The sequence below is a fragment of the Dysidea avara genome, chromosome 4, assembly GCF_963678975.1.
Source record: "Dysidea avara chromosome 4, odDysAvar1.4, whole genome shotgun sequence".
NCBI classification, from domain to species: Eukaryota; Metazoa; Porifera; class Demospongiae; order Dictyoceratida; family Dysideidae; genus Dysidea; species Dysidea avara.
In genome coordinates this window covers 37,121,793-37,135,065 of record NC_089275.1, presented here as the reverse complement: position 1 = coordinate 37,135,065, position 13,273 = coordinate 37,121,793, and the positions used below count along the sequence as shown (strand labels likewise).

Sequence of the window (13,273 nt, the reverse complement as noted above, 5' to 3'; positions counted from 1 at the left end):
TTACCATTCTCCCAGTCCAACAATAGAATCAGCACATAAAATAATGTAGCAACAGCAAAGCATAAATTCAATCAGTGTATTTTATATAATTCATTGTTCCTATTATGGTTATATTTTCAGCTACATCATCATCATTGTTATTAAAGTTACATCATCACTACAGTTATTTTGATCAGTCTTCTTCTGCATTTCAAAGACCTTAGCTCACCCTTCTGAGCCATTTCAGCAGCTTGCAGTATACAGCTCTTCAGTACACTAATACTATTAGTTATTTTAGCTCTTAGCTTGTCTTCTCCCGACTAAATACATGCCAACCAGAATATTTTTAACATTAGACCCTCTGGAATTGACTGTGAGGCTGATGAATTCAGCAGTTTATATTAGAATGTCAGCTACTACTGATTTGCTGGAGACTAAGTGCTGTATTAGGGTGACTGTTGTATTAGAGTAATGCAATCTTGATGTTTATAATTACTGTTGATGCCCTGGCCTAGCTATAGGTTCTGGCTACACCCTTGCACAACATTGTTGTACGATAGTTCTGCACAGTGTACACTTATATGCACTTAACCATGATGGTAGTTGGTAGCTAGACAGGATCTAAGTATGCAGCTTCCATGAAAATGCTGAAATCCTTCCTAAGTAATGAATGCAAGTTTTATGATACTATAAATAGTTGCACTGTTATGCAAGTTGTTACTCATTACTTTTGTGTTGCCACACTAAATGGAGTCCTGAACTAGTATATTGTGCAAAAGATTAGAAATAATTATAAATTTAAAGGGAAAGTTCCTGAAAACCTTGGAAACTCTCCACACTCCTCTTTACACTTCTGAATGTTGCAAGGAAACTACAGATGATCTTGTTTCATTTACAAAAGTATTTATCGAAGATATAAATTATTCCACACAACACACCAGACCAGTTAAACTGACACTGAGAGGCAGAATTGGAGAGATATGTGAGACAATAGTCAAATGGACAATGCGAAGATATATACTTCATATGTGTATATGTAGCTGTGGTCTGCAATTACTCTTATACTAGCTGGACGAAGTACTGTTTGGGAATCTTCATAGCAACTTTCTACTGAAAGTATACTATATACTGGTTTCAAAATTGGATCACACTGGCAAATTTGTAGTGCTTTATTCATTGCATATCATAATGGGTATATAATTATGATGAAAAGTGATTGTGATATAATACATCCATGATATTGTTACCTACTTTCGTGGTGCCTAGAAGTATAGTTATATAAACAAACTAGTGAAGGTCACTACTAATTTCTGCCACAATACTCACTACTCTTTTTGTAGTGATCCTCACTACAAAATTAGTAGTGAACTTCACTACACAAAAATAGTGAGCATTGTGGTAGACATTAGTAGTGACCTTCACTAAATTTAGTAGTGATGTTCACTAGTTTGTTTTTATTGTATAGCCTATATATCTCTTCAGTGTCACACTTCCAATAGGTTGCTACAAAATTTTTTTAAAAAAGAAGTATTTAGTGGGATTTTCTTCTGACTGACTGAATGACTAGCTCATATATACTAATAATAGCTAATTATAAATAGACATTGCTTCAGCCTGACAGGTACTTATGGTATAACTCGTTGTCTTTTGTGTGCCATGGCCACTTCATTTTGTTGGCAGTGAAAGGTGTCACTATTTGTGGTAGTGCATATAGCTTTACTTAGTCCTGGGTGATACTGAAAATAATTTACAATATGATTAAATATTGAGTATAATAACATTTTTTGTCAAGCAGTAAGACTAGTAACATTACATAACACATTATTGCATCATATTATATCATAGAATGTGAAATGGTGCCAGATAACAGCTGGAATTTGCCCATATAACTGATCATGAATTGCCTTTCCTTGTAGGTATATAGCAAGTGCAAGATACATAGCCACTAGCTAGGTGATATTGGCAATTATATCATTATATTTCCACTTATATTGAAATATTGCCCAGCTCTAGCTTTACTGATTTATCAATCACATACAATGACAACAAATGGCATGGTACACATGCACTTTGTTTTGCAATTGGATACCCTCATTACATTTGAAGACATGACAGCCGGGCACGGTGTCCTAATAATAAACCTTGGCATTGTTTTATGCCCTATAATCCACATATAGATCTTATAGAAGCTATACAGGTGCAGACAATAAAACAGTAACACTGAAGTTACAATTACAATTACAGCAACAACAATAAAAGTGCACAACTTACAGCTTTACAACTAATGATAACCATATACTCATTCACTATACACTAAATAGCAATAATAGTAACTACGTAGAATAAGGCTGGCATACTGACAGGGTTTCACCACGAACACCAACGCAGTTACAATAACATTCTAGTTTTGTCATTTTAAATTTCCTCCTTTTGCTATTGATTTCATCAGTAATTGTTTTGATTTTAACATTAACTCGTAAAGCAAAAGGAAAGAACAGTTTATGTAGAGAATTGTTCAAGTGTGCACTCCTTAGGATTTCCGTGTATGACTCTACATCTATTGTATTGTCACTATACACAGTTAGTTCTTTCAATGTGCTATTGTTACTAATTGCTTCAGCAAGTGCTTAGCACCATCTTTATGTATGTCATTTTCACTTATATCCAGCTTTTCCAGTGATGTGTTTTGCGCTAAACTCCTTGCAATTGAAATAGCTCCTGTCGACGTGATTTTATTATGACTGATGAACAGTTTCTTCAGTGTTTTGTTCCATGCAATAGCTCTAGCAATTGATGCAGCACCATCATCTCCAATAATATTTGCATCTATATGAAGTACTTCAAGTGAAGTGTTTATTGTTAAATAATTAGCAGTTGCTGTAGCTCCTACAGTTTTGATTCTATTTGCATGAATGTGTAGTTCTTTTAGCACATTGTTAACAGCAATGGATTTTGCAACTGTTACAATACCATCTTCACCTATATTATTGTGGCTCATATTTAGCACCTCCAAAGTGGTGTTGTACATCAAACTGTCTGCAATTAGTTTGGCACTCACAGCACTGATTTCATTTCGACAGATCACCAGAGATCTCAATGTAGTGGTTAGTTTAATTCCTTCTGAGAGCACAACTGCTGCACCATCATCAAGTTCATTACCACTGATGTCAAGTTCTTCCAAACGGCTTATCATATCATGGACTGCTGGTAGTTCTTGTGAAGTGCAGAGCCCATTATCAGTCATGTTCAACACTTTGACTGTGGTTGTAGCAGCTATTGCAGCAGCTATTGCAGCAGAGATGTCTTTAACAATATGTATACAGTTATCATTTAAAATTACTGTGTGTGGCTGTGTGTGAACAATAATGTCACCAATGAGAGGTGATGATGTTCTAGTAAGGTAGTTGCTAGTAAGATCAATCACTTCTATTTTTTGCTCATTTGTTAAGTCTCCACAAAGGTAGCGATGCAGCAGTTGGATTCCATGATCTCTTATGACACTTTTTGTTAAAGCTAGTCGCTTCCATTTCCTGTTAGAACTTGATAAGAAAAATCCAAGGGACGCTAACTGGTGTGGAAGTACATTACCACTGATCTTAACTTCATCATCATGAAATGAATCGGACAAGACATCACATAAAGCTCTATCCTGAGCCTCCTGGAAGCACTGGAACAAGTACAAAACTTTTAACGGATCTGTCAAAATGTCTTGTGAAATCATTACAGTAGTGGAAGTATCCTGGTTAAAAGAAGATCTTCGTTGAGCTGAAGCATTTATCTTTTCTGATGTCATTGGCTCATTCATTTCTTCGTTATAGTGACTAGTACAAAACCAGGCATTGTGTAGTTGGCATTTTGAAAAAGGTGAGGGGGGCTCTCTTATAGCCATGTAATGTCGTAACCAATTACTAGATATACCACAGTATATGATCCACATGTTAGAGAGGCGTGCACACTTACTATCAAGATGATCATCACTGATAAGGAATGACTTGGCTAAGAAAGCATGCACCTCATTCTCTGGTAATGTTGCAACGTATTTTGTAGCACAATATTCTTGTATCCCCAAATGAAGAAAATTAAATGATTTTGTTGTGGTGCCAATCTCTTCTGGACAACAACATTGAACAGATTGTAACAATCCATAACAAGTTGCATGGATCTTCTTTACACATGTTAGACACTTCATCCATTGTAAACACTATTCTATCTTTCATAAGACCATCAAATGCAAGTTTTCTAAGGTGTTGAAGAGCTTGTTGGACTGGCTGTGGTAAGTGTTCAACTTTGCTTATGTGTGTTTGCTCAGCAATCTTCCTTGTTCTCTTCAGGTAATAACAGATCGTGTGCAAGATAAAACTTTGATACATTTTAGAAGCAGTTGGTGGCAAATTATCTGGTTGACAAATGCAAAGATATATAATAATGGACATTATTAAAGGAACATAACAAATGGCATCAATCATTGGATAGTGATGAAAATGTTTCTTTAAATTCTCTAGTTTAGAAGGAGAATTCTGCAGGGCTTCAACAATATATTGTTTTCGGCTGGATTGGTCAAATCCAAGAATTTCAACTCTTCTGTCTACAACATTATGGAGACAGACTGAAGCAGAGGGTCATGATGTTACTATTATCCTAGACTTAAGCAAAACTTCCTTTTCAATTAAACCTTTAAAAAAGGATTCGTTACGTAGCTCATAGGTCAGTTCATCGAAACCATCAATGATGTGTGTCTTCTAAATAACTGTGTAGTTGTGTTACCTTACTGGTGGATTTTGTAAAGTGTTGTATTAGTTGCTGTGTATTGGTAATTCTCTGTACATTAGGATCTCTTAACAACAGGAGAAGGACCAGTTTATCAGAGGTGAGCAGCTTTCCTTCAGCCCATTCAATGCAGATCTCTTTAACAAATGTTGTCTTTCCTATTCCAGGATGACCGTCGATGAGGATACAGTTAGGAATACTACCAGATTTACAGCTGAACAATTGTGAAATGTCAGTAAACTGTTGCGAATTGACTTTTTTAGGTATATTAGAAATATCTCCTTTTGTACGTAAAAAAATAGTCCGTGTTGTATCTTCACTTGTTTGTAAATCTTTTTGATACATGAGTGCTAATGTAATGTAGGACTTGGTCTTAACAGGTGGCCAGGAGTCATTCTCCTCTCCACGTTTTTTGAGTCTCATGTTGCTGTAATGTACCTTCATGAATTCACCAAGCCAGTCAACCACTGTGATGAAGTAAAACGCACTTAACATTACATACAGATATAAGTGTGTGTATGTACAGTGTATGTACAGTGTGTGTGTGTGTATGTGTGTGTGTGTGTGTGTGTGTGTGTGTGTGTGTGTATGTGTGTGTGTGTGTGTATGTGTGTGTGTGTGTGTATGTGTGGAGGGAGGTGTGAGTGTGCACATGTGTGTGCATCATGGTGCACTTAAAAATAAACTATTGCTGGCTATGCTACAATGTATATTTTACAAATACCATGTACGTACCATGATATTCCATTCACACATACATAATGAGAAAAGTTTATTTTTACTCAGTAGACTCCAACACCATGCAGTCATACAATATTATAACATTAAAGTCCTCAGTGAATCATCTAAAACAAATCTACAAAAAAACACTGGCTAACTTGCGCTGTAATTGATATATTAGTTTTTAGTTTGACTTATGGTTACATACAAAAACCATCATTGTACATATCAAATATTAACGTAGCTAAAGCAGCCATCTTGACCAATCCAAAATGTTTTTGACACTTCATTTGCATTATTACCTCTTATACATATGTACCATAGTTGTACAAAGGTGTGGTAACTACAGGCATTTTTGGCTGGCCATAACTACAAGTGCTTAGTGTAGGAACCAAATGCTGGTGATTATTGTATTAGAGTAGTAGACTGCCTTTTAAAATGAATGATAGAAATATTTTTTAAAACCAGTGGAATTGTGCCCGCATGTGGGCCTGCTATATTTTTTAACCCTTAAAGCCGCATAAGCCATTGTAGTGGCAATATAAAAAAATGCACGAAAAATGCATGGTGTTTAACTAAACCATTTTCGTAACAACAGAAAGTGTTAATAAATAATAAAACAGTTAGTACTGTTTCTCCTTGTGCTTCACGGTCTTCTTTGTCTGGTTTAAGTTGAAAATCTGTCCTCAGTCGGCAAGAATCACCATCAGCTCACTTGAATGCTTCGCTTATGAAGATAACAAAAAGATGACTAATCTTGTGGAACTTGCTGAAAGCAACACTGCTTAAACAGTGCCACAGTGGACCATTTGAATTTGTAGATTGACAGAAACACCTTCCACACGACAAGAGTCCACAGCATTTACACATTACACGAATTTACATCCCTGGGTTTAAATTGTCATACCTTGGTGGAGGAGAATCAGAATCGGTAAAACTTGAACACCATTTTATTCTTTGAGATGACAGCACTCCCAAAATCTTAATTTCAATTCTGTGTGACCTTCTGTATACGAGTTACTGATCGATCAATATCAGTAGCCAATATAGTGGCTTATGCGGTTGTGGTACATGCGTTTTAAGTTTTATGAGGCTTTAAGGGTTAAAATCAATGTCTTCATCACTAGCTTAACAATTATTCCCAAATATCAATATTTCATACTCGTGTGTATCACAAAAGCCTGGGTAAGTACGTATAATATTTCTTTGCCATAGACTTTAATTAGCAAATGGGTGATTCCATGTCAAATCACCGAGAAATTGTAGGGTCACCTCTCGGATTTTGACGAAACTTGGTGTGTTTGTAGTACCTATGGTGCTCATCACCCATTCCAATTTTTAGCCTCATACATCACATAGTATTTATGACCACAAATATTTTGAATATTTCATGAAAAATTGGTTCGTCTTGAGTGACAAAATCAACTGTAGCTCACCACTGTGTTAATATTTTAAAATAAAAATTTCAGCAATTAAAGACTGTTAATTAATAGTTCAAGTAATCCATAAACTATGGGATATCAATTTAATTAAAGTTCAAAAAGGCTCCATTAAAAACTTTGATTCTTAATATTTCAAAAAAGTGCTGCTTCAATTTCTTTGAATTTTTTAGTAAATAATAATTAGGTTATGGTCTATTGTTGATAAAATTTTTGTAGTGGGGACACAATGGGTTCAAGAGATATAATTAAATATGTTGTGGTATGTAGTGGAATTTTGTAGTCTATTATTGCTATATGGGAGCGTATATCTCTAATAACCACTGCTGATAAGGCCATGTCAACTTTGTCTTACGCAATGACGGTGTCCAAGTACAGTGCAACCTGTATTAGTGACCACCTGTATTGAAAGACCACCTTTGTGCTGCAATTTATTTAGTTGGATTTACTGTATGCATTGGGTAATTCCATATCAGTTCACCAAAGTTTTGCACATGGCCCCCTCGGAATTTGACAAAATTCGGTGGGTGGGTATCCAAGTGGTCATGTATCCCTTCACCCATTGCTTGTATGGTTTCCCAGAAATGGCTTATTTAGCATACTATTTTTGCTGTACTTGTGATCATTCAAAGCATCATAACTTAGGTGTTTATAAAATGAATTACACCACTTTAAAGCTCAAAGAAAAAGCTTTCGTTTGGTATATTTAACAGCTTAATTTGCTGAAGTTGATAATTAACTACCTCTTCTAATCTTTGACCTTTGCTCTACCAAAAAGTGCTGATTAAAATTTTGAATATTTGACAACATTCACCTATTAGTTAAAGTTTCAGCTTCTAGGGGTCTCTATGGGATTATGAGATAGATAGTTAGCGGTGTTTGTGGTATTATACATGTAGTAGATCCCATGCAGTATTGTACACCTTGAAGCCCATTCTGTTGATTTAGGTTTGCAGACACACAAGACTCTTTGATTCAACTGCAAGTTAAATGTATGCATATATAAACAGGTTGTGACAAAGGCATGTAACACAAGTTTGTTACTGTGGTGATACAGTGTGATGATGTTTGGTAGCAAAAGCCATTTCTTTTTTGTCAGAGTACACACAACTACCTCTTGTCCTTGGGTCTACGAGAGTTAGAATGTCATCCATTGGTATAGTGTGGATATTCTGGGGCTCTGAATACTTGAACAAGTTTGATGGACTGCAGAAATGTCAGCTTTACTTCCTAGTGTCACTGCAAAGTGTCACCACCGATTCTCTTCTTGTAAACAAGTGACAAATCCAACAATCAATTCTGGTAAAACTTCATTTTTTGCTAGAACAACTCTCTCTTTCCTGAAAACATCAGATTATGAGTAAAATTTTATTTCCACTCTGCTTTCTGAGATTGGCACAAAAGAGTGGTTTTATCATACCATGGAGAGTTGAAAGTAACGTCCCTATCATCTCAAATAATTTTCATTGTTACAATACCCAAAGTAAGTGACAAGTATGTTGCTATACATGCCCAATTGAATAACTGACGTGGTATCATTAGCTGGTCATTGTACTGCCTTTGCAAGCTATATAAACTGGCTGCATTTGAAAACTATACAACTAAATAAATTGCGTGGTTTTTCAATACAGGTGGTCACTAATACAGGTTGCACTGTACTTGGACACCTTCATTGTGTAAGACAAAGTTGGCATGGCCTTATCAGCAGTGGTTATTAGAGGTGTACACTCCTATTTCCACTACATACCACAACATATTTAATTATATCTCTTGGACCCATTGTGGCCCCACCACCAAATTTTTATCAACAATAGACCATAACCTAATGATTATTTACTAAAAAATTCAAAGAATTTGAAGCAGCACTTTTTTTGAAATATTAATGATTAAAGTTTTTAATGGAGCTTTTTTGAACCTTAATTAAATTGATATCCCATAGTTCATGGATTACTTGAACTATCAATTAAAGTCTTTAATCGCTGGAAATTTTATTTTAAAATATTAACACAGTGGTGAGCTACAGTTGATTTTGTCACTCAAGACGAACTAATTTTTCATGAAATATTCAAAATATTTGTGGTCATAAATCAGAATCTATGTGGTGTATGAGGCTAAAAATTGGAATGGGTGATGAGCACCATAGGTACTACAAACACACCAAGTTTTGTCAAAATCCGAGAGGTGACCCTACAATTTCTCGGTGATTTGACATGGAATGACCCAAATAGTTGATACAGGATGTACACGTATGTACGTGGGTGTATGGGATACTTTGAGATAATACTGTAAGTCACTCTCTCTAGAGTTCCTATGGATACATATACATAAAATTGACAAGGAGAAAACACCCTGACCACCTGTAAGCGTTTGAGTGTAAATCGGATGGCTGCAGGTTCGAGGCTGCCCAGGTCCAATCATGGATTTTTTTTTCTTTTCTGCGCCATTTCAAACACACTTAATATGTGACCCAGTCTGGAAAATTTGATCTTATCGCCTATTTAAAAGTATTGAGAAATGCTGGTTTTAAGTATTTAGTGTGTCGTAGCTTGCCAATGGTTGAAGCTATGTGTACCAAACTTTTACACGTTTTATACCAATTCCTTACCTTCCAGAGCATGCACTGTGCATGTAGCCAACAACTAAGTTTCCCACCATTTTAGAACTGTGGTTGACTGTATCAGGTGAGCTCCAAAAGGGGAGGGAGGCAGGGGCCCGGAAGGAGGGCAAGAGGCTATTTTAAAAATTGAAAAGGAAGGCGTAGTGATGAATTAGGCCATGTTATGGGCCAAACTGGCTAAAATGAAAAGAAATTCAGGGCAGAGGTATTCATTCAACACCACGGAGAGCTGTACAGCCATACACAGCCATCCCCAGGCTGACCAGAGCTCTATTAAGACCCCACACCACATGTATGGATCACCACTGGGCTTGGGAAAGCAGCCAGCAAAACCAGACCACTCACGTCTAGCTGATTTTGATTGTGAAGTTAGGTAGTTTATTCATGTAGCTTTGTGTTCTGGGTGAAAAATCCAATCTGCTGACATGGGCTGGTTTTCCTAGACTGGGTCGGTTTTCCCAGACTGGGTCACATATAACATCTTTTACAGGCTGTAGGACCAGGTGTCCTACAGACCTTCAGCACTTGTGCTGTAAAGCCTAAATAAATAAATACATAATTATGCAACCAGTGAAACCTTGTAAATAGGGCCACATATGGGACCCACGATAAGTGCTTCCCCAACCAATACTGCTAAGTTTCATGAAGGAATATTAAGACTGGTTTTTGGGTGATACCTTGGGCAGGAAAGCTCAAACAATCACGATACCTACAAGACTGTACTGTATAATAATTTTAATCTGTAGTCATGCTACAGAGAATATACCATGTCAGAAACATTACCTGATTCAGAACTAAGGGATTTCTTCCTTGTTGTAGTTTGTCCACTCTTAGAGTTTGTCCTCTTCCTTCCCTTCTCAGTAGCTACTGGCTCATCAGTTAAATCTTCTGATAGTGATGACTGGTTGTCTGGTATTATAGAATGTACAATGTAAATATGATCCGCACATCAAACTATTGTGTATACAATAAAAAAGGCTAACATGCTACTATCCTAAGAGTTATACACATGAAGGTCTAAATATTTAAAGAATAAAATTTTCACTGGTAACCCCCAAGCCATGAAATCAACAACAGTTTTCCTCCCTCGAAATATTTTGGCTATACGATACAGCCATATTTGTCCATAACATCATTTCATTGGACGAGGTTCAACTTCATGAGTAGGCAACCTATGAAATTTGGAGATTCCATGCATGCAAATTTCAAAATTTCATTCATTTTTAATATTGTAAAATCTCCAGTGATTTCCATGAGTGTTTTACGTAAACATAGCTACTGGGGGCTGGGCAGTACCTGTAGCACAGCACCAAGCTATCATACTCACCAGTAAACTTTCTTAAAGGATTCTTAATGGTGACTGTCCTACTAGAATGTTTCAACCTGCATGAAAACCTCGGTTCATAGGGAGAGAGGGTGTCCCCTATGCATCTCTCTGGATCCACCATGCCAGGTACGTGCTACGTACAGCATCCTAGCGGAGGATGTGTGAATGTTTTGCAACAATACTGTGTGTATAATGGCTCAATCATCTGCACTCCAGTTACCACTACTTATATCTGTACAGTCAATGATTAAGTTTGAATACAATGAAGTTATGTAAGTAATCCACTTATTTATCCACATTCTTTCAAACTGTAGCTATCTTATGTAATGGAGCAAATGTACTTTCCTTATACTATATATATACATATTCTGTAAAATTACTGATTTTTGTATATTATTAGTGTCCGATAAAATTGATGGCTTGCTTTACTCCACGCTCTTCACTGGTATCATTACAGTCAGAAGGTGACTTCATTCTCCTGCTCTGATTAATGACCATCAGGTTCAGTCAGTGGTACTAATGTGCCCTACCTCACTACACTACAACGTTGCCTCACTGACAACTGCATCATCACGATGATCTACAGGAGAGAAGCTAGATGCCATCTACACCACCTGATTGCTATCTCAACTGATGGCTACACCTTTGTAATGATTAACAAACTAGATAACAAGATGTCTCGTGTTGTATCTTATAGTGAAACTATAAATTAAGCAGTGCTATATGCTGTGACGGTTGCTATCACAATGTTATATTAGTAATTGTGAACGGCCATTTGATTTGATGTGAGTTACACATTTGATTTTCAAAAAGCTGCAGGAAAGCTATTTGGCAAGTCATTTACGTTTCATAATCTCTCCATAGTTTGTGCAAACACATTAGTTTTGCTGCTAAGGCTACAATGGCGCTAGCATGATGGCTAAGGCTATGGGCTTGAATTTTTCCACTGTTCAACGCCGCTTCAGCCTGACAGGTTCCTTTTGGCATACCGCAGTATGTACAATACACACATCGTGGCCTTACCTTTGTCCTCCTTTGTGTCGTGGTAGCTCAATGGTTTCCCTATGTATATTCCGTGGTAACTAAATTGATTGCAGAGGTGCTTCTCCTACTGTTCTTTGTTTGTAACACTGTGAAATAGCTGAAAGCGAAGCGTAATGGTCACTTCACATTCCAGTCAGTAATTGATATTTGGGACACACGTTCAGAACATTATCTTTGCAGACCTTGATCTACAAAATGACTGAAGGGGGAAGGGAGTGGGCGATAGTGTAAGCATCTCTGTACTTACTTTTATTTGCACAGCATTCTAGAGGCCATGCCCACTAGACTGTCAGATTGCTGGTGCATTCTCAAGTACACCTGATGCCATTCCAGAAAATCTTTGCATTTTAAATTCTTATATTATGTAGATCACTTCTAGTGCATTCTTAGGTACCTGAAATGTGACCAGAAAATTTTGTATTTTAATTAAACTCTCTTAGATTGCTTCTGGTGCATTTTGAGGTACATGCCACTCCAGCATTTTAGACTTGCTTCTGTTGCATTGTGATGGGGGGGGGGGGGGGGGGGGGGGGGCAAGTGTACCCTGCCCCCTCCCCCCAAATAAAACCCTGCGCTGGCACCATCCTTTCTGTTGATGTGGGATGCATGGGCTTACCAGTCATTGTTATTAAGAAACAAGTGTAAGAAAAAAGAATTAAGACCAAATTAGGGATTGATTGTCCACTAGCATATCTGAAGGTGTAGGCGAACTCCCTTGTCCCTACTTTATTTTCCATGATCTTAAAATTCTTAAATTTTCCTTATACTTGTTAGCACAAAACAAAGCCTGTAGTGTAGCCACTACTTGCTTGAAAGCATAATTAGTTAGTAATAAAGATAATAGTTATTAGGCTACCAATCATACGGTACTGCTCAAATGCAACGTGGTCACACGAGAGTGCAAACGATAAAACTTCAGTGCCTATGTAGTTATGTAGTGCATGTGTTGAAAGACAATTGAGCTGGAAAAAAATCCCAGTAGATGCTAGCATCAATTGCAACCTTGGCTTCACTAACTTTTTGTAGTACACTATTTGACCCATGAAAATAAACTAATTTCACCTTTTATTAACTCCTGTTGAAGGCAACATTCTTCAGCCCAACAAGTGTAAGAGCTTCTATCAATTTATCCCAACTAGCTAACCTATCCTTGTTCAGCCATTTACTAAACATTTTCCTACAACACGTTTTGGTGTCATTCTTAGTGTCCTCTTCAATAATGTTCAGTTCATTTTCTGACATACTTTGGGTCCAACAACTCTAGTACCAATGATTAGCCACAAAGGGTATCACGTGCTTTACTAAATCTCTCAGCACTGGACGATCACAACCTACAGTGTTACTGATAAGGTCTGTATGACATATCATGCTTACTGACCA

At 36.9% G+C, this 13,273-nt stretch overlaps 2 protein-coding genes across 2 annotated transcripts; both read right to left on the bottom strand.

Annotated features, from left to right (window-relative positions):
- Positions 1–2,188: 2,188 nt before the first annotated feature.
- Positions 2,189–13,146, bottom strand: LOC136254885 (uncharacterized). The gene is made up of 3 exons (XM_066047649.1): positions 13,138–13,146; positions 10,306–10,431; positions 2,189–5,213 (listed from the first exon to the last, which is right to left on the bottom strand). The coding sequence occupies exon 3, from the start codon at positions 5,188–5,190 to the stop codon at positions 4,702–4,704; it is 489 nt and encodes a 162-aa protein (XP_065903721.1). The 5' UTR covers positions 5,191–5,213; positions 10,306–10,431; positions 13,138–13,146; the 3' UTR covers positions 2,189–4,701.
- On the bottom strand, positions 2,570–3,784 carry LOC136253827 (leucine-rich repeat-containing protein 74B-like). Its single transcript, XM_066046484.1, has one exon. The coding sequence runs from the start codon at positions 3,782–3,784 to the stop codon at positions 2,570–2,572; it is 1,215 nt and encodes a 404-aa protein (XP_065902556.1).
- Positions 13,147–13,273: the final 127 nt, after the last annotated feature.

Excerpts from the sequence above, each read along its gene's own strand:
- LOC136253827 (XM_066046484.1), bottom strand. The coding sequence starts at position 3,784 with ATGAATGAGCCAATGACATCAGAAAAGATAAATGCTTCAGCTCAACGA.
- LOC136254885 (XM_066047649.1), bottom strand. The coding sequence starts at position 5,190 with ATGAAGGTACATTACAGCAACATGAGACTCAAAAAACGTGGAGAGGAG.